At 38.0% G+C, this 27358-nt stretch overlaps 1 protein-coding gene across 3 annotated transcripts in view; it reads right to left on the bottom strand.

Moving 5' to 3' along the window:
* NEBL (nebulette) overlaps positions 1–27358 on the bottom strand; it is a 255027-nt gene that overhangs the window by 135414 nt on the left and 92255 nt on the right. For 2 of the 3 annotated variants that reach the window (XM_082754542.1, XM_082754541.1), the window contains exon 4: positions 3688–3795. In XM_082754542.1, coding sequence (XP_082610668.1) covers positions 3688–3795 — 108 coding nt within the window. Of the gene's footprint in view, positions 1–1490; positions 1574–1658; positions 1718–3687; positions 3796–27358 lie in introns of those variants that run through there. The other variant, XM_082754537.1, reaches the window with a different exon arrangement.

The raw sequence follows: 27358 nt of genomic DNA, 5'->3' as shown, positions 1-27358 counted from the left end.
CTTCCACATGATTTAAGTTCATATTAGCATGAAAGTGAAAGTGAGAAATGCTTACAGAGGGTCTCAATGTAATTGAGGGCAATCCTTATGATAGTTTCCATGTATCCTTCCAGCCATACAACCTAGCAAGCAGACTCTACTATTCAAGCATCAGCCTTTACCTTAATGAAAGCTTCACACTCCATCAATTTGTACGGAAACCTGTTTTGCTTTATACCTTGTAGAGATTTACCAGGAACAGATTTAAGAAAGAGCAACTTATTTCACATAGGATAAAATATGTGTCAAAACATACATCTAGACATAAAAGTGTAATGGTATTAAGTTGCAGCTCATTGTTACAAACTGTTGTAAGTGTTCCATTTCCCTGAAGGAAAGATTATCGAGTTCCTACTTCTTCATTTAGACATGTGTCATGAGAGATCAATAAATAGACTTTTGCCATTTTCTTTAATTATTCTGTTTCTTTTGCCACCTTACCTTTTTCCTTGTAAAAGTTTACAGTTAGCTTATTGGTAAGATTGCCTATAAAAATATTTTAGGTTTTGTTTTTAATTTTGAGAATACTTGCTTTCATAATGAAAATCCTACCTCAAAGTTCAAACTGGTCAAAAAAACACTTGCAAGGTCTTAAAAACAAAAATAACACATTTCTCTGCACGAACAGTATACATTTCACGTGTATTAACTACATATTCAATGCCATGAAACAGAGAAATGCAGTGACATTATCTGCACCAGAACTGATGAAAAACTTATATTTAAATAATTGAAAAAATAGTAACTTATAATACATTTTAGGAATTAATACATGTGAAAATTATTCAAATTTTAAAATGTCTGCTCAGCCATGCAAAGGATGCTAGAAATCTTGAAAGCTTGTCAATAAAAAACCTGCTTAGTTTATGCAGCCTTCTCTACATCAATCTAGACTAGCATGCTAGCATTCTTGGCTTACACCTTTCAAGCTAACTCAGTGCTGAGAAGCTGTAACAGCTGTAGCTTGCAGCAGCTGATCCTGAAAGACCAAGAGAGGCTTTGGGGTTCTTTCTAGTTCATGCTACACATTTGTAGAATTACATTTCTAACTCAAAAAAAAAAAAAATGGTGGGGGGCAAATTTCATTCTTTTCAATAAACTCCATTCTGCTCCTGGTACATCCACCGAGTCACAAAATATGTTCCATCGTTCCTTTAGTTTGGTCTAAGTCTCCAGAAGCAGGATTGCTGCTGGCAAACCAGCAACTGAAATCCAACCCTCCCCTTCATCAAGCTGATCTCCTCCCATTCTTCCTGCTTTTTACTCACAGGGTTTATATTGACAGCATAAGAAATCATTTAAAAAGTCTTAGCACTACACTATTATTCATGTATCCTGCAAAACTTATCATCTATGCAGAAGACAATATTTAATAAAGACTTCCACTAATTATTATTTATTATTGTTATTTTTTTATTATTTATCTTCATCAAAAATAGCTACACACTTACCCCTTCAATGAAGCTGTTACAATTTTGTTTCAAATAGGCTCTTTGAGAAGTTTCTAATACTTCAAGGTGATATCAAAATAAAACTGAAAATTAAATATACATATTAGTATTCTTCACTTCTGCTATATATGAAACGTAGAATTATTTTAAGATTATTAAAGTGCTTACCTTTCAATGTCTTGAACCCTTAATTAGATCCTTATTCCATGATGTACACTGTTTATCTGCTAAATATAGAAACCACTGTGTGGAATGCTTTTCTATAATACAGGAGTTTACTAATTAGATTCAAGTTGTGGCCTATGCAGAATTAGCTTTCTAGGATGTAATGCTAAAAATCAAATGAGATTAACTTAGAGAAGTGTAAATGAAATGCAATTTCCTTTATCATGCACACATTAAAATTCCATTTTACCTTTCAAGATTAATTATTTCTAATAGAGTCCATGACATAAAATCTGTTTCAGCTGCATACATCAAGGAAAGAAAGCAACACTGTACTGTTAAGACTGGATGGAACAAACCTGCATTGTTAAGACAGGGTAGTTAGGAATGAAGAGACAGGAGCTGCATATCTAAGAACCATCAAAAAATAAGTGAAATACTTTTCACTTTTAAAAAGATATTTCTGGGTCTGAAAAGAAAGATGAATATGTTTGGTTTTGGAGACAGACAGTATTATAAATTGTGCAACAAGGTCTTCTGCTAGAAGAGAAACCCCCTTATTCCACTCAAAAATAGAACTGGGAAGAAAATTGCTTTCCATCTCACAAAATTTCTCAAATTTGATTTAAAAAACAAATAATCCCAATTTCAATAATAGAAAACCCAACATTTTTTTGCACTAGAGAAAGTGTATGCAAATTGGCTATATCATACTATCCTATATTCTGATGTTGAGGGTACTACTCTTAGGAGGTCTAAATTAAATTTCTTGGTTTGCCAATATCCAAAAATTAGTGTCATAGACTGGCTGTATGTCAGCCTTTCCTAACAGAGCAGGTCCATGCTAGGAATTAAGCATCTGAGCACTGCTCGTTTCATCTCCTTGATGTGTTCCAGAACTACCCTGCACAAAAGAATCACTCTTGCTCTAAGAAGTGATGTAGGTCATGAGAGGACCTAATTTAAGTTCCTAGTCTGAATAAAAATGCAGCTGATTAAAACCAGGGACTCACTGAAGTTTCCCAGATCCCCAAATGGAAGTCTTAATGGCCATGCTTTTTGGCACTCTGAAGGATACATCTTTCTCTTTCTCAAATCAGAAATTTCAGTTAGCCCCAAAATTAACATTAGGTATGAGCTTTAGTTCTCATCTTATCTACCCCCAGGATCATTTGCACAGCTCCTAAATTAACTGCTCTCCCCATCAGCCAAGGCTCCAGGAAATGAAAGCCCAATTTTTCACCTCAAAGACCAGCTCTGGACATCAAAAGAGTGACCAGAAAGGGAAGCTAGGAAAAGCCAGTGGTAGGCACTCTGCATCACTTCTAGTTCACACTAGCTGTTGTTACCTAATTTATACATATAAAAATTTGCAGTATGTGTCACCCAATAGTCCATCATGCAGTGAATTAGATGTTGTACAAATGAACAAAACATAAATGAATAACTTTGCAATGAAAACATAAGTCATTAGAAGTTCCATTTTTAAATATTCCACTTGAAAACATTCTGCATTCACGTTCTAAGCTAATGAAACACATGGTGAAAGTTTTCTATTTCCATTCCCTCCTCATCTTGCAAAACATTACCTTGTATGTATTTTCATTTAAAACTCAGTATCAAAGTTTTATTTGATTCTAAAAAACTCCACCTTGCAAGTTATGTTCTGACAGACCCTGCTTAAAAATATATATATAACAGCTAATTTTTGTAGTTTATATGTAAATAAATTGTACAAAATTATTCTTATTTCCTAGCAGATCATTTAAAAAGCAAAAAGTGTAAAATCATTTTAGTATAGAAAATACTGTGAGCATACTTGATGAAAGCTGGAGAGGTGAACACACATTGCCCATGTGCTGTACAAGTCCATAGTATAAAGTTGCACACACTTCAAAATCTGACATACACAAATCACTCACCAAATCAGATTCTTCACTCTCACAGACTTCATCAGAAACACCAACAAACACGCCTGTTCTTAGACACACTATTTCTCCATCTACAATCACTTTAGATGGCAGTCACATACATTACTGATTTGTTCCTGAGTCCTTTTCAGTCTTTGTAACTCGGGCGTATCGGTCACAATACTGAACCCTCTTCCTTTGCTTTCTTCAAAGTCTCTTTTGTATTTTACCTACAGAATAGAAAATACAGAACAGGGTTGTTTTTATTTTCCAGTGTGTGCCCCTAGCAAGTAACATTTTTCTTTCTGTGTAAATAAAGCATTTGTGAAAAGCTTTCAGCCCTTAAAGGGGAAGCCTTCCTCCATCCAAGAACAGAGATAGGCAGCAATTGGACAAACTTTCCTACTGCCCGAGTGATTGCCTCCTCCATGGTTGCAAGAAGGCTCACCTCCACAGGTACAGCACTGTAGAGAGAAGACTCTCCTCAGTCACTTCATTCTCAGAGCAGTAATGATAGAACTATGGGTGCCAACACAGCACCAACCAAGCACTTATTTTCACACAAAAAAATAGCTATCACTAAATTTGGAGTCTTCTGATATACAGTTTCACATTTCAACCTTTCTTCATAATGAGTTCACCATCCTGGTTGAAACTTAACTTATAATTGTAAAAGAAATGCTGCATGAAAAGAGTATTTAGAAGAGTGCAAAGTCAAACATTCATAAGTTAGGAAATGGCTGGCTGTACAAGCTTAATTTGTCCCTCTTGTACAAAGGCATTATGATATTGTCTTTAATCAGGTAATCATACGTTATCCTTTGACAGGCCCCTTGCTTTATTCTGTACACTGCAGAGATGGTTCCATATGTGGTTGTATCTTTGCAAACTGGGCTATTCAAATCCTACTGTACAGGTAGGGATATTAGCTTCTTCAGGAGTTTTTCTACAACTCTCGTCACAGTCATTAATCAATCCTCTTAATGCATCCTGGAAAGCAGGAATGACATTATCTGCACTTCACCTACAACAACCTGTAAGGTGAAGTGAAGAAAGCTTAAGGTCCAAAAGCATACAAGGGTCCCAGGGTGCCCAGCCTCAAAAACCTAAAGTTTGAATATGTTCAAGTTATGGACTTATGTTGTTTGTATCAATACCCAGCATTTCTACAAATAAGTCCTGGGGATCTCAATTTCAACATAAGGAAACAAGATGAAATATGAATTATTTTAATAATTCATAATTGAACCACAGAAAAAACTCTGTAGCAAAGAGAGTTGGAACCCATGCCCCTCTCCATGGATGGATTCAACTAACTTATCCATAAACACTTCCTTTTAATTCTTACGTCCCCTGCCTTATTCACTACACAAATGCTAATTTCTCAACACATGAGAGGGCAGATCTACAAAAAGCAGTATTCTCCTTTACGCAACTGATATCCAGAAAACCTGCTGCTTATGCACCAAATTCTCAGTTCAAGGTTGGCTTTAGCTTATTTCACAAGCCTTCATTTAATGTTATGATAGTGATATACAGGAAAACAATACCCCTAGATCACAAAAGTAAAGTTTCAAAGGCTATATAATACAGTTTGTCCTGTCCATCCTAATTCTAGATGTTTTTTGTTGTTGTTGTTAGAAAAAAATCTAGCATTGCATTCTTAAATGGGTCAGTTTCATACAAAGGCACATCGCACAAATCCTTAAGACAGCGCACTAAATAACCACAGCAACAAACAAACATTTTTACTATGCTATTCCTCTAGAGCTAGCTGAAATTCATACATTGATGGCTGTAGACTTCACACAAGTATATTCTTTACAGGAGACCCTGAGACTAAATGAACAATGCTTCCACTCAGGTTTTTGAGGAAAGTGTGGACTGGCACTTCTGTCCTTCTGCCTTGAGTTTGACCACTCTGCCCCTTTCCCTCTGTTGGACCAGCATGATTAGGCATCATTTTGTCTCCCTCTGGGCTTCTAAACTAGCCTGCTCCATCTCACCATGGCTTCTTGTTAAGTGCCTTGACCAAAGGGACTTCATATACCTTTCTCAGATATGCATTTTCCATTGCCTATTATCTTGCTTCATTTCTACCAAATGGCTGTCTTCCTGCTTACTCTCAGAGGCTTTCTTGAATATGCTCCACAGACCCAACATTCCAGGACTCTCTGCTGCTAAGAAGGAGGTACTCTGAGACTTGTGAACTTGGTACTTGTGAACTTTCATTATTTATTCACATAAAACTTTATCACATTTGCACCGATTCTCATGGCCAAGAATAGATGCCTAACACAAAAGGCTTTATTCCATATCAGCAGTCTTCAACTCCTCAGCCCTAAACACTAAAGACAACAGAGCTGTTCAACAAAAACAAGCATCAAGAATTTTAAATATGGGACTAAAATTCTGTCCTAGTCTCAGTCCTGGAAACAGCTGAACATTTTGCCTAAAAATTCCAAATTTGGCCTGAGGCAGACAGCTGACATGGAAATGTTCAGTCTTACTGTTTAAAGTTCAGAAGAATTGTAAGCAACTGAAAACACAATCCTATAATGGGAAAGGGGCTCAGCCTTATAAGAGAGATTAGCTATTGTATGAAAGATCATTTCCTGTTATTAGTTCTAAATGTACAAGCCATTAACTTCAAATGACCTTTATTCATCTTATAAAGGAACACAAAAAGAAGAGAGGGAGGAAACTAGGTAGTTTTAACTTCACGTTATTTTAATCCTTCAGTCAGATTAAAAGGACTCCTACTCTATTAATAAATCACTTTGCAGGAGTAAGGTTAACTATATCCTTCAGAACAGCTACTCTGAAATCATTAAAAAATTGAATTATTTAAAATATTAGCAGAGTTAATATATGCATCATTGGGATTTTACTATCTAACTTCAAAAGGTAGTTTTAAGTTATAAAAATCTTGAGGAAACATTATGTTTCATGAAGGCCACAGCTTAGTGAAATATAATTACTAAAACCACTAGTTATTATAAATTCAAAAGAACAAAAACCCTTACATTTGAAGATAATGTCAAATAATAAGGATGCCATCAGTCACTTAGAACTTGGATCCAAGAAAATCCTATACAGTAGTAAAAATGTATATAACTGAAGAGTTGAAAAAAACAAATTTTAGGTCAGTCAGCAGTTTAGATAATTTTAAAATTGTGAGTTTTTAATTAAAAAAAAATAGGTGCACCTACAAAACAGGTTGTTGTTATCCTAAAATCACTGACTAAATTGCATTTAATTGCTTTAAACCAATTTTCAGTAGAAAAGAATATTTTGTATAGGAGCTGTAAATATCACCATAATGAATGATTTAAATAACTGGAACCGCTGAAATTTAGTTTTGAAATGGAAATGTCTATAACCCCTAATGGCAGTATCATAAATCCAGTCATTTCCTACAGAGTTGCATTTTAGCAACTCATCACCAAAATCCCAGCCAGTGGTTTGTAATGCCTCCCTCTTGGCTCCAAAATTCAGTGCAGTCTCACAAACATAGAATACCCTCAGTGGTGAGTGCCCTGAAAAATTGATCCTTTGAGAAACGATGTGTGGCATAAACATTAGAAATAAAACAGTAATAAATCACCATAAATGAAAAGGTTTAAACTGAAAATACTTCATGAGAAATAATTCTGCACAGACCCATAGTGAAAGGACTAAGTGATCCAACAGATCTTTAACAAACCTAACTTCTCAAATTCATGACATCAGCAAGATCTTTGAGAGGCCCAAAGACGGGATTGTATGAATGCATTCATGAGGTCAGCATGAAGGAGCCACGGATAGAGGGTCCTTTTTTATACTCTGCACACAAAATCCTATGCAAGAGAAAATGCTGCTCACTTTTTTGCAGGTATACTTGGTATTTGGCAGCATAGCCACCTATTAGAAAAAAGATCAATTTTCCCTGGGAAATATACACTGAAAATATAAATGCAGCCTAAAAGATTGATTATTTTCTTGGGTTTTCAGGCACCTACCCTCAGTACAGAATCATTTGCAACAACAAAAGCATGTATAATTTGAACAACAAATGAATGCAAATCCACCAAACAAGCAAAAAAGGCAGGGCAGCTATTCAGTGTGCTGGATCCTCATGTTCTTATCATCACACTGGAGAGCTGTCAATAACGTAGACATCAGAAACCCTCTTCAATCCACCCATACCTCCAGAAGTTATTTAGCCACTACAATGCAAGTATTAAATCCCAAAGAGCTTAGGCAATGTCAAAACTGATTTCCTGGACAGACCCTTCTTCACATCCCTGTACAGATCAGGTAGCTACTGTTCTGTAATAGCTGCATAAAAAATAAACCCTTTCTTCAACATGACATGCTCCATAGCCCCATAGAGCATCACCATGCCCAATGAGTGGCGATGAAAAAAGGAGGATAGGCTGCAGGGTGGAAGGAAAGGATGGGACCCACACACCAAGTCCGCCCTGAGAGGAGCATTCACAGACAACAATATACCACACCCTGAATATTTATGAATTTGTTTCAGTATGTTGTGTTTGAGGTTTGCCCAGAGCCATCTGCTCCTTCTGTGACCACCACACACAACTACTTCCCAAAGGTCACCATCTGCTGTGCACTGGTTTTTGCAGACTGGCAGGAAATGCTCGCCCATGGTACAGGTCCTAGAGACACATCTTGGCAAAGATGCCTTTGTTTGGATCTGCTTCCTCCACACAGCACACGAGTTTGTTGGTTTTACCTTGATTTATCTTGCTTCTTACAAACTTATTGGCAAGACAGAGAAAAGAAATCAGTCTTTTAAGAACACGAGTAGAAAATTTTTACAGATAAATCATATGTGAAGAACAATTTTTGACTATCTCAATGAGACTTTCTTTTAGTTGACTAATGTCTCTTACAAAGGGTCCCTAAAATTATCCTATCTGACAAAGCTAGGCTTCAGTGTTTACAGCACCTCCTGTCTTCTAACGTGCCAAGAGTTCTAAACCCTATTCATAAGAGGTACGTTTGAGTACCATCTAAGACCCACCAACTGTTGGTATCCAACCTGCCCAAGCACTGCTCCTTCTATTGTCAATAAAACATGGCTCTCCTACTGTCACTTGGGTAGAGTCATTGTCCACAGGAAATCTAAACAGCCACATGGAAAGCAGGAATTGGGAATGGCCCTCAGAGCAGACTAAACTGTCCTCAAGGTTTTTGTATGAACAGAAAGCTATAGGTTGGGTATTCCTTATGGAAGTCAGGGAGCTATGAGCACATAAAAGGCCACTGATGAGTGTTGCTGGAATGACTGTAGGATTAAAGATATCACCCCCTGATCCCCTTAGTTTTACTGCTCATAGTCAACTAAAGGGATCTGATTTTCACAACTCACAGTTCTGAAACATTCATTGTAATAGTTCACATTTTCTGAGAGAAGAAAGTTTCTCAGTCAAAGATGTTTTAAATCTGAAATGGCCAACACGGCACCACTACCAAAATCATTTGCAGTTATACACAGTAAAAATGTTCAAGTGCCATCACTAACATTAAATATACTGTCTTTCCCTGTATATCATTCAAAAATTGGGCAAGTCTGTGATACCCTGTAGAGAATGCCTGAGCAAGCCTGAAAACATCTGCAAATCTCTTTACTGTACTTCCCTGAGGAACTTCACAGTTTTGCCAGGGAACTACATCTAACAACCAAATATCTTGGACTCAATGTCAGAACAGTTAAAATGTTGGATGGGTGTAAATTAAAATATATAAATAGAAACTGCAGATAATGTCTCTGTAATGTGGTCTCTTTATAGTTTGGACTGTGAGACTGGCTCACAGAAAATGCAAAGCAAAGAGTTCCAGACTCTGAGATGTGAGGGGACAGGAAATTGAAGGCAGTGAGAGATCAGCAGTTTCAGAATGAGAAAAAGATTGAGTCCACAGTTTGGATGTATCACAACAGCATGTGAACAGTAGCTGAGATCCAAGTAAAATTACAACTGAGGAGAGGGCAATTGGAGACTGTTTCAACAGGCTTACATCCAAACAAGTCACCTATGCTCCACTCCACCAAAAGTTATTTCCACTGAAACAACTTAGGTGTTTCTGCCCCAGAAATTATTTTACTGCCACTAAGTATGTTGCTAAGTGTGTATGTATGTAGTACCTTGCAGCTTTTTACTGCTGTTGGGCAAAATGGAGGTCTTATCTTTTTCTATTAAAATATAACATTAACATTCTCCAAAGACCTCATGCACAGAGAAGGCTATGTAAAGAGCAAGCCAGTGGCAGATCAATCTATTTTCCCCCCACTCCCACCAGCAATTATCATCCATTCAATTTGTGAAAGAAACCTTAAATCGAGCATTTTGGAAGCGATGAATGAACTCCTTGCAGAACTACATCTGCAGATTCAGTTCAACGGGAGAGATGAGGTGGCAACCTTTATGACAGATAAATATTGTCAGATCTTCTGTCTACTCCCTGTCACTTGGTATATTCTCTGTTTGAACTGGTTTATCTCTAAGGAACAGAAGCCTAAAGAGGTGAAGAATTTCTTACTGTGCCACAGCAGAGGTAGTCCTGCCTTTACCATATCTCATCACCAGACAGAAAATAAAAGATTGATATTTATAGTCTAAATGCAACTTGATAAATTGCTACAAATTTTAATAATCCTCTCAGAAAATAAGACTAGTGACAGCAAACTCCTCCAAATAAGTATCAGACAGTAATGTTAATTATAATAATAACCATCTAATTATCAGATGTAAAGGTGGTAATGAAAAGAAACATTTTAATGCCTCATAAATAGATTTTTTAAAAAGCCTGGAACATGCTTTTAACTCCAGACTCTGAACTAAATATACAAACACTGTCTTGCTGTTCTCTCCACCAGAAAGAAGAATGGTCAGGGAACCGCCAGGAAGAGGATGAACTCCTGAACTGTGTGCTCTGAAGGAAGTACAGGATAAATTACAAGCATGTGCGAGCTTGCCCTGCCTGCTCTCCAAGGTGGACGGAAAATGCGTAACTGCTGGCTGGCTAGGGCAACACTGAGCTAGTAAGTCCTGCTGAGAGGCAGGATATGTTAGCTTGGGCTCAGCGCCATTCTAACCATGGTCATGCAGCCTTTAGTTGGCTCACAGTACTAGCAGAGCTCAGACGCATCTGCCCACAGTTTACCAGATATGTAACCCAAAAATGCACATCTCCAGAAAAGACAGGCAGCCACAACAGAAACAATTGGGGGGGGGGGGAGGTTGGGAATATCCACTCCTCTCCATGCCCCCATCTCCAAAAAGAAAGGAAAAAAAGAAAGAAAAAAAATACCACCTAATAATTCCAAATAATAAAGGGGCCGTATTGATCCAAAGGGCGGAGAAAGTTTCACAGAAAGAATCAAGCCAAAAACCGAGCTAAAAATATGGCACGGGATGTAAAGACTGACCCCAGAAGGGATGTAAATAAGACTGACCACAGAACATAGCAATATGGACCAAGGGGCAAGCTGCAGTCATACGTTACCAAAGGTAACCAAAACAAACACAGACAGCAGGAGCCAGCACGTGACTTGCAGAGAAAAAAAAAATGTAAAACTCTCATGAACAACTGCCAAAAAAACAGGGAACATTTGCTGCATTTGCTGCTGTAGCAGAATCCCAGAGTGGTTGAAGTTGGAAGGGGTCTCTGGAGCCCATCTGGTCCAACCCCTGCTCATGCAGGGTCACCCAGAGCAGGTTGCCCAGGACCATGTCCAGGAGGCTTTTGAAGACCTCCAAGGAGCGAGAGTCCAAACTTCTCTGTGCAACCTGTGCCAGTGCTCTGTCACCCACACAGCACAGAAAATGCTTCTCGATGTACAGAGGGAACCTTCTGTGTCCTAGTTTGTGCCCACTGCCTCTTGTCCTGGAAGAAAGAGGGTAAAATCCAACTAACTGGGAACAACCAGAATGCATTCCAGAACAAAGTGCAGAGGAAACAGCTGAAAAAATCTAGATTTGAGCAACGCAGACTTGCAGGCACACAATAGGCATTTTGGAAAATAATGGGATGTAGTGAATGATACCTTCCAGCCTCAGCTTAGCAAACTCAGGGTCTGTCATGTCTTTCGCTGAGATGCCATATGGCTGGCACCTTGTACAGCACTCATGTAGTAACTGTCCTCCGTGTCTCATAATCCTTCAGCTTTTATTGTCTACTTCCTTGATAAGGACATGTCATCAATTGTTCTACAGAGTTAATGGACAATTTGCCATTGTGGAAGCCCCTTACAAATGTTTATCTGTCATTTACTGGTTATATCTTGGAAATTGATACATCAAGTATCAAGGGTTGCCTGCAGCGCAACCCTGGTTGCAAAATCTATACCTATTGCATACTCCCTATGTCCCTTTTGCTATATTGTTATGGGTATATCATGCAGTTAGTCTGTTTTTATATAACAAAGGACAGAGGAAAGGGACTGTGTAGCATTTTCATTTAACTTTAAGCAGATTCTGAAATCCTTAGAAATTTTTCCCCTCCAAGGCATGTTCCTGCCACTCAATAACAAAGATAAAACCCCAAGCTCCAGAAGGCACCCTAGTGCTTTAGGACAAAGTTCATTTCTATAAGTTGGAAGTAAAAAGGGAAACAAAATATGACAGCTCATAAAACCAACCTTCAGTTCATGCCTGCAGATGGGAACCCACTGAGTATTTTTAGTTAAATTTAAGCTAGAACGTGACAGTAAACATGGTTGTTTTGAGGCTGTAAATTCTCAGTTCTTCATTTTAAAGTGAGAAGGGAAGGAACGTAAATTGAAAATTGTACATTTAAGAAACGTAGTTTCATACCAGAAAATAGACAGCAGACTATTCAGCCTTGTATGTTTAAATTGTCACCTATTTGCAGGTCTGAATGTCAGCTATTCTTAGGAAATTTCAGCTGCAGAGGTGAAAAACACAGAAAAACTGTTTTTGTCCTGAGTAACATTCCAAGAACTATCAGAAGACAGACATTTGTGAAGAGAACCAAAACACTGCAAAGATTACTTTTGGAGTGGTTCATTACATAAATAATGAACAAAGTAGTTCATTAGGGGAAATAATTTGTTCTAGAATTGACTATTTAGACAGCCTCCTATAGATGCAAATTAATATTTACATCAACAGGCTCTCAAATATAATGACAATAACAAGCTGAGTGAAACTGAGAAAAAAGTCATACAGTTACAAAGCTACAGCCACATGAACTGAGATTAGAATATCCCAAAGGCAACCAGCAAAATCACTGCTGTGGCATGATTTGAACTGCCTTTTATACATCCAGTCCAATGCTGAAATCATCTGAATATGTGGTTTCCAGTAGCTACACACTGAATCCCTGTTCATTCGTTAAAAATAAATCAATAAATAAACAAATAAATGTAAAAACAGATAAGACTGAAAAATAGTCTAAAAATTATCTCTTTTTTTTTTTTCCAGACCATAAAGATATATCTATTTTCCTTTAAATCTTTACTGGAGTCCTTCTCCTGTCTACACATTTGCCCTTTCCTGGCAAGTCTGATGACATCACCTGGCTCATTTGGGAGAATTCCCTTCCACTGATGCAGGCAACATACTGAATTGCAAAGGCGGGTACAGGCTCATCACCCCAGAGCCCCTAGCACCAACCCACATATCCCAAGCATCTCAGGAAGAGGACCTCAGCCCTGCCACAACTGACTGGAAAAGAAACCAGGTTGTCTTAGACTACAAGACTCACAGAATACATATCAAAAATCTTAGCAATACACTCAAGAGAAAGCAGCACAGTGAGAGCATGATAACTTAAGGATAGTTCTGCTGTGCTGATGGTAACAGGCAAATTAGGCCACTTCACTTGTCAGTTATCTAAGGTAAAATGGGCAGTTAAAGTACACCCAAACCTTTCATCCCTCCTCCATCAAACATATTTGCTGCTCAAACTCTTACTTTAACGTCCTTAAACTAAGATCAGATAATTAAAGCATCTTCTATTCCTGGTCTTCAGTTTCAGGAGCTTCTTTGGGAGCCTCAGTTAAAGCTTGTTACAGTTAATAGGAAAATTCCTGGTAATTTCAGTTTATCCTTTAATACTGACATTAATCCAGCAAGCTCCTCCGATTGTGATAACTGACCAGGAACAGTGGGCTAATCGGACAAAAGGCAGATGTCTCTGATACAGATATCTCCACGCAACCTAATCACCCATCCTGCTTTTTTTTTTTTTTTTTTCTTTTTTAAACAGCAAACAGAGAGAAATGGGTATTTCCAGAGAACAACTCACCTCATCCTGAAGAAGATGTTTAAAAGATTTTAAAAACATCTTTTTCTCTTCAGCCACTACAAAAAATTGCTGACTACTTCAACAACACTCACATGGCAGATATCTAAAGACAAGTAAAATGAACTCTAAGCAGAGCCCCGACACTCCTCATTGTGTTGTCTACACCTCTGCTGTCATGATGCATTTTTGTGATCTGCTTCAAAGTAAATACATGAGCAAGTTCCTAAACCTTCAGAATTCCAGGGCTACACATGGATGCTGGTACTGAGGTTGGTGTGTGATCAGTTTTCAGACACAGAAACTATCAGCTGCATAAAGCATGTTGTTTTTTTTTTAATTGAGAGCTGTATCACCAGATTTTTCAAACTGTGTCTGTAGAGCAATATGTAAAACCAAACTAAAAGAGTGGTTATTTATGATGTGCAAAGGAACGAGAAGGGCAAGGTACCCTTTAAATATATCCATTATTCATTCCTACTGAATACACATGACTTCTGCTTCAAACAATGAGGGATATGTTGGAAGAGATGCCCTTCTAATAAAAACAAGGCAGGAATGTTAGTACCAGAAGGTTCCCTGCAGGCTAAAAAGTGACAGTTGGCAGGGCTAAGATCAGAGCAAAAAGTGGGGTGTAACAGCAGGGCCTGCCCGCGCACAAGAAAACAGCAGAAATGAAGGCTCCACAACATAGAGAAGTAATTCCAGAAAGGAACTGAAAACTTTAAATAAATAAATAGATTAAAAGGGGGAAAACACCATGGAAAGAAAAACTGTCACAGATGTTTGAGAAAAGGAAGGCCAGGCATCTCAGAGGAGCACACAGGGGCTGTATGTTACACTTCTTATCAGAGATATTAGCTAGTAACAATGGCCAGGAGAAGAGGGAGGGAAGAGAAAGGGGAGAACAGTTACAAATCACCCTGGCTGAAAAGATGGTTCCCTTTGTTAAATAGCACTTAGTGGAAAGAAGGTGGGAATTTAAGGATCTTTGTTATTTAAATGCTATCCCATGCTGCTTTTTCAAAACTTCCTTAGACATGTATAATAAAAATGTGTTTTTAAGTTCCAAGACGTAAAGGCCATTTATTCATTTTTTGGGTGAGGAAAGGGGTTGGTTTGTTGTTTTTTTTTCCCTTTTACTGACCAGGGAAAACCAGGAGAGAGGTCATTGCCACTTTTAAAAGAGAGGCCTAACATTACTACATCTGTGTACATCCTACCTTGACTGCTTTTATGTTCTGAAAATGTCTACACAGATGAGTTTTATCACTACCGTAAAGCCTTCTACTTGTGAAGCAAAGTAGACAGATGAAAATAACTTTGTTATAGCTTTCAAAAACATTTAATTTATTTTGCACCTCTAAGTAAGCAGACGGTTATCCCTTCCAAGGCAACTTTGACTTTCCTTTTTTCTTGGAGAGGGGGGTGGGCAGTAGCAATATAATTCTATGTATCATTTATATGTGAGGAAATAGATGGACTGGCACACAACAATTAAAAAAATAATCCTTAAAGATACTAATTTGCTAAGATATGAAGTGGTTTGAATATTTTTTAGAAATTTGTTTACCTGGATAGGAGAAGGCTCAGTCTACATTTAATCAGCATGCCATTCCCTTTTAATATCTCAGGGAACATCGTATCTTGCACAAGCAAGATGCAACAGGGATTTTGGCCTGCCCTTCTCAATTCACATGTCCAGAGAGGTATACCTCACAGAAAGCAAATGAGGCAGCCTACACAAATCAAATCAGCTGACAAAAGACCTATCTAACTGCACTGAAAGTCAGAACAACATCCCCCCTGCCTCCCAGGACAACAGGGAGATGGACAATTAACAGAGAGAGGCAAATCCTCATCTGCAGCCCTAAGTCTACCCAGTCCACAAATCGAGACACAGTCTGATTGCTGCTGCTGTACTTGATTCTGTGCTTCATATGTTGCATTCCAGTAAATGTTTATTGCAAAGACTTTCTTCCAAGGCCCACCAGACTCTCATATGCTGGAATAATAGGAAAAGGCACAACTACTGGCAATTGCACAATGTGCTTTCCAATGCACTTACAGAGATTAGATACAAATTTCCCAGGTGCAAAAAAGACATTTGCCCTTTTCCATGTTATTTTTTAATATTTTCTACTGTGGGGAAAGGGTGTTACCTACATTAGCATGATCCATTGGTATCCTGTCAACTTCAATACACGTTTACATATTTTGAGAAATGTTGTATATTGTAAAATGAATAATAACACAAAAAAGAGGTGTGAAGACAAACACTCTCTTCATAACGGAAAAGCCCAAAAAAGCAACATCCTTGTCATTCTGTACAATTGCCTCTGTAAGACACCTTTGAATCATTATGCTATATTGCTTAGACAGGCCAAACAGGAGTAATGCAGCAGAGGCTCTTGGAGCATTGTTTTCACCAAGATAATGTTTTTATATTATACTCTGATCACAAAACTTAACTGCATATTATAGTTTCTGCTTGTTGGAAAAATATGAAGTATTTCAAGCACAAACACTATCCGAAGTGATGGGACATTTGAAGGGAGGCAATGCTGATGCTTTTCCCTCAAAGGTCCCCAGCTGTTGAACTGGTCTATCTGCACTGTAATGGATCTGTGTGCACTGTAACAGGTCTGTGTCCAACTTACTGCAACCAGCAGGAGCACTGACCTCAAGAAATTCAACTTCAAATACAGTGGGTGTTTGAGGGGGACCTTCAAAGGATGCTGAAAGGGGAGGTTGCAGCAAGGACGGTGTCAGTCTTTTCTCAGGTGATAAGTGGTAAGATACATGGAAGCAGCCTCAAGTTGTGCCAGGGGAGGTTTAGATTGGATATCAGGAAGAATTTCTTTGCAGAAAGGGTGGTTAGGCACTGGAACAGGCTGCCCAGGGAAGCGGTGGAGCTGCCATCCCTGGAGGTATATAAGAGATGTGTGGATGTAGCACTTTGGGATATGGTTTAGTGGCAGACTTAGTAGTGTTAGGTTGATGGTTGGACTTCATGATTTTAAGGGCCTTTTCCAACCTACGATTCCATGGATCTAAGAAATGAACAGACACAGATGAATCATACCCACAGCATTAGAGACAGCTACTATACCAACTAATATCACATTTATACTTTCTTTTATTTCCTCATCTCTTTACACCATTCTCCTGTCTCTCATGGATAGACTATAATCTTTCAGTCACATATTGCTTTTTGTTATGAATTCACACAGACCCTAGCAGAGCAGCAGCCAAGACTAGAGCCACTAGATACTGTAGTAACCTCAGTACTTGCTGAGAGCTGACAAATTTGCAGTTGTTATCTCTGCTGGAATTCAAACAGGGTGCAAAGGCTGACACCTGTGCTCCCTGATCCACAGCCACACAGAGTTCACTTCAGCACAAGTCAAGGTATTTGGGGTCCACAAACCAGCAGGGTCCAGGAAACTCACTACAAAGCCAGAGGAAGGAAGGAGAGGCAGAGAAGAACTAGCAGCAGCTAAGTGAGGAGCTATGTTTCACTCCCTGACCCAGGCCCTGTGTCAATATGGTGCGTGAGTGTTGCTTGTCTCAAAGCTGTATCAATACTGACACAGGCACTGCCTATACCAGACTTTTGAAATGTGTGAGAACTACACATTCGAGCAGCTCGTCTGTCACTGTACACATGGTGCAGCTCAGATCAGCATACGGCACTGGCATGGAGATAAGAGCGTAGATGCAGTTTGTACTGGGAAAAAAAAAATATTTCTGGTTAGCTTAGTCTAACTCCTGCTACTCAGAGCAAAGTGTACACTGTGCCTGCACTGCTGTAACATCGTGTCTGGGATTATGTCAGTCCCAGCTCACACTATCACACCCCTGAAAACACTTCCAGTTCAGATTTGGCCCTCAAATCAACAAGGCATCAGATGGAAAGCTGCAGATTGCTGCAGCCAAAATGCCCTGTTCTTCAAGGTAGTTGGCTTTTTGCTTGTTTGCTGTGCACCCAAGCCGCACAGAGAAAGCTCCTTGCAGGCTGGAGACAGGGTCACCCCATTGGACTCTGCTCCTCATCCCACCCCTGCAGGGCTGTGGGGCAAGCAGTGGGTCTGGGCCAGGCACCCAGCATCAACCTCAGAGGCAGCTCAGTGCTGCAAGGTCTGCAAACTGCCTACTGAGCAGCAGCAGCACATGGCTTGGATGGGAGACCAACCTGAGGCACCTGAAAGACAGAGAGGGAATAACATGAGTAAGAACAGAAATGAAGGAACTTAGAGGGTGTGGGATGGGACCCTCTAAAAATCCTGAACTTGTCTCAGTCATTTTCTAAAGAAAAATGGAGGGGAAAATATATTTGGCATTGCTAGAATACCAGGTGGCTTCACTGTTTGGCAACCATCTGGTCTCAGTTTTCTCTTTGTTAATAGCACCAGCATCAAATGAGACAGAAATAGGAAATGTTAACTATTAAAATATACAAAAGTAGACAAATAAAAGCTACCATAAAGCAAAGGGAATCCAGCAAATACATAGCAGTGTTATATGCACAACAACTCATAAAACAAAATTTTGGGAGGAGGCAAGGCCATCCTGAAGCATAACTAAATAGCAGTTAATTTAATGTTTGTAATATTACACATTAATTATTATATTTTTCCTAATTATTTATCATTGTGCTCCCCTCTAGCTCCTACACAAAACCACTAACACAGAGACTCATATCACATAGTAAAAGAGTGGCAGAAACAGCCAGAAATATTCCAATTCCAAACAAGGTGAATTGAGCCAGAAGTTAAAGAATAGAGGAAAGGGAAACAGCAGTAGGGCCAGAACTGTAGGTGAGTACTAAGGAGCAAACCAAGGACCCACATTTATTGATCTGGCATTTAAAATTAAATCAAAAGAAACCATATTTGTACTTCACATGGATTATTTTTTTTTTGTCAAAGACAGTGATAACTGCACAAACCACTTAAGACTTCTCTGAAGTCTCATTACTTCAAGATGGTTATTACAGTCCCAACCTAAAAATCAGTTATTACTTTAAAATATGAAACATGCAAGGCTAATTTTTCAGATGAGGGGAGAGGAAAGAATCTGCAGGTTTATTCATCTGCACAAAAAAAAACTCTTGTTTGCACATATGCATTAGGCAATTATGTGACACTCTGGTTTTGCACCTTACTAATCTACACCCACTACAGATCTAATTACAATTTTGCAGGCAGAGTTTAAAGACCTTGGCTCAAAGTGTTGTTTTTATTTTAGAGATGAAATAAATCACCAAGTAGAAACACAAAAACATCAACCCTAAAAAGCAAATCTAACTTGAAAAATTGAGGCACAGAAGCAGTTCAGCAACCAGGGACCTTTATGGCCCCTGCCATTTGACTTTATGGTCTTATTCCAGCTGTCAGGGAAAAAAAAAAATGGTGTGAAGATCAAATATTCTAACAAGATACAACTGCGACCCATAAATGCCAACATGTATAATGTAATCATTGCCGTAAAAGAATAGCATCCATTTATCATGCTATATGTGTTGAAACTTGTCATCACAATCATGTTGTGCACTAAGGAATTTAAACACAGCTTTGTCATGAGACAATTCTTGACTAGTAATTGACTTTTTTATTTTATTATCTTCTTTTCACCAGCACTGGATCTGGCTAACTTTACCCATTTCCACCTGCCAGCTAAATTTCTGACAAATACTCTGAAATTACTAATTGCTGGTAAATACCAACTGAGGCTGCTGTTAGTTCAAGTTAACAAGAGTCCTCTGTGCACACCAAGCACAGAGACTGCCCTCAAGACACATTAGGAACCCTGAAAAACAGCAATGCTGCCACAGGGCCACGTCCCTATAGCATCAGAGGGGCATTCAGTTCACGCCTGGCATCAGGGGTCCCGCAATGGCATCTTTCACTGAATGCACAATGCAGCATTACTTGGAAGATCACAGCCTCAGTACTTGACCTACTCTCTCCTACCATGAAAAAAAAAATCATAATAATAACCAAACTGTGGAGTCATTGGTTAACAGGAAACCAATAACCCTGTCTTGTCTCAGGCACCTATCCCTTTCCTGAGTCAAGAATTTAAAATTTAAAGCATAAAAAATATGTTATTAAGTGGTGATGTTGAGAATTCTTCAGAGAAATAATTTAAAATTACCTAAGAAAACATTCTTTGTATAAGCCGTAAGCATCAAAGTAATCTACTGAATTTCATTTCCATTTCTATTACTCTAATAGTCAATATAGAAGATTTTCCAGGTACACAGAAATGAACCCAAAAAAAAATCGGCATATATCTGTGGTAGGAAATTCTTGAGGACTTGGAATTAAAAGGCCATATCTAAATTGCATTTTGGCAAGAATTTATAAAAAGTTATCTAGGTAAATGGAAATAATCAATACGTAACAAAGGTAGATTATGTCACTAAAAGTCCCTATCATGCACACTCAATCCCCTAGAATTTCTCACTTATGCTCTTTTTAATGTGACAACTCTTAAAAGACTACATGTAAAAAATGTTTGGCTTTGCAGTGTTTTCAAACTGGGGGCAAGTCACTCTCTAGGAGCTATTCAAGACTACCATTATTTTAAATGGTGAGGGTAGTACATAAAGACCTCAGGCAGGCTGAGTTGTAGGAACAAAACTGCTAGAGTTATTGCAAACATATCTGTTACCAAGACACAGAGTGTTACTACTATGTTTTGGCTTGGGAAATCAGTACTCGACTAGCTGAAATTGTAGCTTTTTTTTTTTTTTTAAGTTTCAGTAAGTATTTATATCACAATTCATCATAATCATCCCTAATATTCTGCCTCTAAGAGTAAAATATATGAATTTAATTTTTCTTAGATTGGTCTATAAATCAACACAAAGATTGCAAGTTTGACTAGGAAGTAAGGAAATCAGTGCAGCAAATATGGCAACTGTTCATAATTTCTGCTATAAAAACAGATATGTGATATATGGTAGTGACTGTCCACATAAATCATTGCAGATGTCATAAACTAGATTGAGTAACCAGCCTGGTAGCACAACAATTTTGTGTAACATTTCCCACATTTAAACCGTGAATTTAGAAACAAACAAATTCAAGAAAACTGTACCAGCTGGCGGAAGGAAAACACAAACAGATCATGTTCTGTTTTTATTTTAAATGGGTAGGTGGTGATCAAGCATCTTGTACTTTGGAGTTTTCCAAATCCTTGCCTACTAATTAAATTCAGACACTGACCAGTGACACATTTCAGTTTGACCTCAGCCACCTACTGCTCTGGAAAGAATGTACAGGGAAAAAGGTCAAACAAATTCCAACTTACTTTTAAATACAGACTGAAATCTTCTGCACACTCCATACCGCATCTTGCTTCTTTAAAAGTTAGAAAAGCTTCAGCAGAGCCCAGAGAAACACCCTCTTTCCCATGAACCTTTTTATGATTTCTTCAGCCTATACTAAAACAATTCTCGGATTCCAGAAATTGCATATCTCACAGCCAAGAAAGACTCCCTAAGCATAACAGGAGACTATTCTTTCTCCTCTACAAAAATGCAAAAATTACCAAGCATGGTATATATTATCTACCCCAAAGGGATATACTGCCCTTAAAGTTTGCATTGATTTTATTGAGAGTTCCATAACTAAATCCACATAAATCTGGAGTTTAGGTCAGCCCATTCCTTTTACCATAGCACGATGGAAGTGCCAGGTGCACATCTAGCTGATTCAGCTAGAATTTCTGCCAGGAATTCAAGGGAGTGTACATGACTACAGATGCTCGACCACATTTTGAAAGGATGCAGTGTATGCTTTTCACATGCATGTGTTGCTCTGCCAGCCAACGCAACAAAGACAGTGCCACAATCCCAACCTCGCACTTCCTGCTTCCAGGCAAATACTGCCAGATGTGCTATCTCCATCCATACCGGGATGCAGCAGGACTATAGATGAGATTGAGGAAGGCTTCTGAAGCCCCTGCTGTGCCATCATGCATGTGGTCGGCTGACCCTCAATAGGGAGAAAGCAGAATGCAGGAGCACAGTTTGCCCACGGATACCTTTTTGCATCACATTCTGAAATATCATCTATTTTTTTATTCTTTTTTCTTAATTGAAAATAATACAAACAAAGCATAAAACCCACACTTAAGAATCACAACATTTCTTGTAATTAACATACACATTTGTAAATCCTAAATGCATGAGTTAGAAATGCATATATAATTTTCAGTCTTTCTTCATGCTGCAGAGAGCACTGATTATAGCACTAATTATGACTGTAAAAGATATTCACCACCCAAAAGCCAATGCTGTATCACTGCATAAAAAGCCAGAAACACTACTGGCCATTTTTAATATAAATTATACCATGGAAGCCTGAGGAACTGAGTGAAAAATGCAAGGTGGATTTACCCCCATTTTAGCTATTTCTACAGCACCTATCACTTTAGCATACAACTATTACAGAATAATTAGAAAGTAAACGGAGCATGTTCTACAAAGGCCTGCTAGCCATAATCCTTCACAGCACCTTTCTGGGAGGTTTAAACGTTTGAACTTTTTTTCTTCTTACCCTCTTCTTTCTCCCACTCTCCCTTGCTTTCTCTTTTTTTCATCCCCCTTCCCCCACTGAACCGTCAGTGGAGATGGAGCCTTTTTCTTTATGCTCATAATCAATCCTTCCCAAGCTGGATTCCACTGCACCTTGACATAACAATCAATTACTTCCCACATTCAAGGGTTTTCAGAGAAAAGAGTCCAACGTAAAGCTTTCCTTATTTGTTTTACAAAAAAAAAAAAAAAAAGCAAATGAGAGCTTTTGAACAAAATTTTAGGGATGGAATAACTGAGTTGGACAGCTAACTTAACAAATCATTTGTGTACATGCAAAATGCTCCTTAGAAGAGATCAGAGAAGTTAAGAGACAGAAAAGCATGATAAGGGGAAAAATGTGAAAAATAAATCAGATTATTAATAAAAGACTGTAGAAACAAAAGAAAACTACCAGAAAAAAATAGAGTGGCAAGACAAAAAAATATATATATTAGGAAATAAATAACAGATGGACTACATTCAGCAGTATCAGCCTCATTTCTGAGTACCTTCTCCCTTGTGTAATTCACATCTCAGTTTGCATTTGGTGATTCAAATTGACTTTTTTCTCTATGGACTGTAGAAAGTAGAAAATAAGGGAGATACTAATATGGTAAGTGGTTCAAAGAAGAAAGAAAGATCCAAAAACTGTGGATTTATCTATTCCTATGAAAATACAAGTGCTAATATGAACTTTCCTGGCAAAAACTACCATCCGTACACTGCTTGGTACAAACAGAATGAACTGAAGTCACATATGAATGTGTTTATAATGCTCAACTGGATGACAGCACTACTGGTTTCCCCTTTCTTTCTACACTTAAGGAAAAACCATCAATGTGTTATTTCTTAACTCCAAGACATTTTCGCACACATTTATTTTGTTATATCCTGAAACACAGGAGGTCAGTACTGCACTATCTTGAGAGTTTTCTAACATCAGCTGCCACAGAATCGAAAGAAAGTTTTCTTATTTTGAAACATATGGTTTGATATATTTCCCAGGAGGGAAGAAAGCAACAGTTAACCCTCTTCCTTGCCCTTTATTTCTATTTTATGACTAAAACCATTTAAAAAAAATGCTTTAATCTGGACTTTTTTTTTCTTTTCTTTCTTTTTAAAACACTACATCTGTGAGTTTTTAAGGGTCTCCATACAATCATTGTACTGCATCCACATAATTCAGATGCTTTAATCCATTCTTCTTTTGATGAAGGACAGAATCTGATCTATTGCCCTGCTTATTGCTCTGCTTCAATTTATATTTTAAAATGACAAGACAATTTTTTATAGCATAGATTTACACAAACATGTGATTGTAGTCTAATCATTTTGCCACAATTTTTGTTTGTAGCTCCTGCTGTTAACCCACAAAAAGCCACTCTTCTACATGAGTGCTACAATAAATGCTCATCATATTTAGAAAGAACAGATCAGCATGGCAGAATTTTTTTCCATGACACTCTCAGTGAACTCCAGTGAGCCTTCTCCTCACCGTCCTGACAGTATTTGTCTGATGGGCTTTATTGCACTCACAATTTGTGCACCTTGAACAGTGCTATCAGGAACTGTAATAAAAAGATCAATATATATCTATCAAAATCAGGATTATTTTTTTTCACCTGATTACAACAACCTCTTTAAAATTCCTTAAAATAAACCTTTCTAAAACATAATTTGAATGTCCCTTCCAACTAAAAATAAACACCTCTAAAAAGTTTACATAAATGGTAACAGAAGAATATACACCTACAACATAAGTCCTAGGAGAGTCTGTATTCTATTTAAGCTTTAAAATTAGACTATTTTACAAGGCTGAAAGAAAACAGAAATCTCACTACTATTTAAATAGAAATATGTTTCCACTCCAAATGGTGTTATCCCTGAGGAATATCTGCTAAGTACAAGAAATGCTTTGCTGAAAGCAACTAAAGAGCATCACAAAAAGCACAGTCTAACTATGAAAGTTGTGATTGGATATTATTCTTCTTGTGTTCTAAAAGACAATTTTCCCCATCTTAAACGTCAGAGAATTAACACAAGAGGAGGAATGAAGCAACCCAGTTTACACAGCACTGACGAGCAGGCCCTAAAAGATTTTCCTTCATACCTAGTGCACTGTTTACTGAACTACACATTATTTTTTGTTGTGGAACTGACATTTGTTCCCAAATTTTCTGGAATTTATGTACTAATATCTTACATATTCATTACATTTCACTTATACTCAGAAAATTACAAATAAACCTCCAAACCAACATGCCTTCTTTCCATAGAGACCATCTGGTCTAACCTTCTGTTGAATGCACGGCCTTGGAAAAGGTCGTGGATGGTCCATCCAGGACCCTGTCAAGTTGAATCTTGATTTTTTCCAGAAAGGGAGATTTCACCACTTCTCTGGGCAACCTATTCCAATAGTCAATTTCTCTCATAGTATAGAGGGGTTTTTTTCTATATCCAAGACAGAATTTCTTGTGAAGCAACTATTCCCATTGCCTCTTCTCCTGCCACCATGCAATCTTATGAAGATAGAAGCTCCACCTTCTTTATAGCTATCTTTTTAGTTATTGGACACCAGTGATTAGATTTTCCCTTAGCCTTCTCTTCCCTAAAATGAGAAAACCCAGTTTAATCCCACTTGAGATGGGATTAAACCCTTCTCCAATCCTCTGATCATCACTGTGGCTGTATGGGGTCTGGCAGGGGTGTTACTACGTTTCTTCATAGCAGCTCATGCAGTGTTATGTTTCAGATTTGTGACCAAAACACTGAACACGCTCACATTTTAGCTATGGCTGAACAATGTTTGCACAGAATCAAGACGTTCTCTGTTTCTCATCATGCTCCTCCAGTGAATAGATTGCAGAGCACTCAATAGACTGGAAAGGGACACAGCCTAAGATGACCCAGACTAAGCAAAGAGACATTCCATGCTATATGTCATATGTCATCATGCTCAGAAATAAAACAGAGACGAGGGGTGTTCAGGTAAATTAGCCATTGTTTGCTTGGGAACTGGCTGGGCATAATCTGTTCAAAAGGAGGTGGTGAGTGACTGCATTTGTATCACATGTTTGGATGTTTGGTTTGTTTGATTTGTTTGGATGTTTGGTTATTTTTCCTTTCTTCTTTACACTTCTCCTTTGCTTTTTTTTTTTTTGTTAAGTTCAACAACGAGCTTTCCAATTTTTGCTCTTCCTTTTCTCTTCCTAGATCCCACAGGGGAAGGTGGGAGGAGTAAGAGAGCTGTGTGCTGCTGCGTTGCCTACGAGAATTAAGCAGTGGCCTTCCACTGAAACCTCTCCAAGAAATAGTCCAACTATCTTCTGCACACAGCTACAATCTCAAATTTTGCAGGGAATGCCTTACGCAACTTCACTACCTCTGCACAAGCCAAAGGCTTCCTGTATTACTTCTGGTATTATAAAACTATGCAAACATACACAGGAAAATCACATATAATGCCATATTAAAACGATTATCCTTATTATCCATATAGCACATTAGCACATTGTGGGCCAAGTTTTCTTAATACACCATATAATCTGTTCCATACTAGCAAGCCCAGAGTAGTGTACCCTGTACTAGAGGGCTGCAATTGAACTTCACTGAAGCTGTGCAGCTAGACTGTTTGCATATGGAAGCTGGTAAGTAGTATTTCTTCCTAAACACATGAACAGCATTTGGATACACCTATCAACTTTCCCAAGTGTAACTGTTCCCCTCCACAGGCCATATAAAAAAAAAAAAATGTTGACAGTTATAGACCTCGTTTTAGAGAACATACTAGTCCTGTCATAAGTTCCACCACAAAATTTTCATAAGCTATTTTCAGCTTCTTTGATAGTTCAGAAGTGTGACCGAATTTAATGGATTTGTTCTAGGTGTTCTACCAAAGCAAATTTTAATTGCTAAATAACCAAATTTTATTTTCAACCTTGCTTATCCTGATATGTGGGCTACATCAAATCAGGAAAAATAGTCATATTAATATAAATATATAAATGCATATTCAGCTTCAATCCTTTGCTTTTCCATTAAAAGAATTATTATTAATTGGTATAGCTCCTTTTTGTTCTATAGAGAGTTAGTTGGGAGAATTGAAGAGAGCAACGGTACTGAAAGGAGAGCATTCATTTAAAGACCTCACCTACCCCAAGCTAAATATCTGATTTTGTGAAAAATATGACACTGGCAATTTATGTAGCAGTTATCTTAATACTGTTTTTTACTTCAAAATAACCAAATCCAGAGGCCAACTTGTACAAAAACTGTGGAATGAGATGATTAAAACAGTTCTTAACAAAATTGGTCTGGATTTTTGATTTTTGAATGACAGCCTTAGGGCTGAATATGCTGTTCAAAAAGCTATTGTGTGACTTAGAAGACTGAGTCTCATAAAGCAACTTAATCATTTGAGTCCCTAGGACTGATTTAAATATTTAGGTGCTCTAGTTGTAATGAAAATAAATGTGTTCTAGGCACTTGGGAGAACTGACCTTTTTGTTCAGAAATCAGAACATAAAGGAGTAAGGATAAAAGAAAATCTTATCTAACATTTCATTCCTGACAACATTAAGATTAGCAAACATCATTTTTATTTCAGTAGATCTTTTTTGCCACCAGCAAAAAGGATAGCTGGTAGAATACAAGCAAAGAAATACAATCTTTGTCAGTTTCCTACTTTCCATTTTCCTAAATGAGTATCATATAAACTGAATACTTTAAGGCATTCGGATCCTGTAGCTTGCAGGCAGTTTCCAATAACTAGGTGTTTCAACAGAAAAGTAAAAGGTAGCCTAAGCTGAAATTCAGATCATCTTAATAGGTAGTCATGGTCTTGCCATTAGGTCAGACTGAGTATTTGGCTGCTCTACATGCAGTGCTTCACCTTCCAATCTGTAAGCTGGAGTTCTGGAAAGTTATGG

Source organism: Aythya marila, assembly GCF_965140915.1.
Source record: "Aythya marila genome assembly, chromosome: 2".
Classification (NCBI taxonomy): Eukaryota; Metazoa; Chordata; class Aves; order Anseriformes; family Anatidae; genus Aythya; species Aythya marila.
Note: the sequence above shows the minus strand (reverse complement) of the source record. Positions and strands in the feature narration are given on the sequence as shown.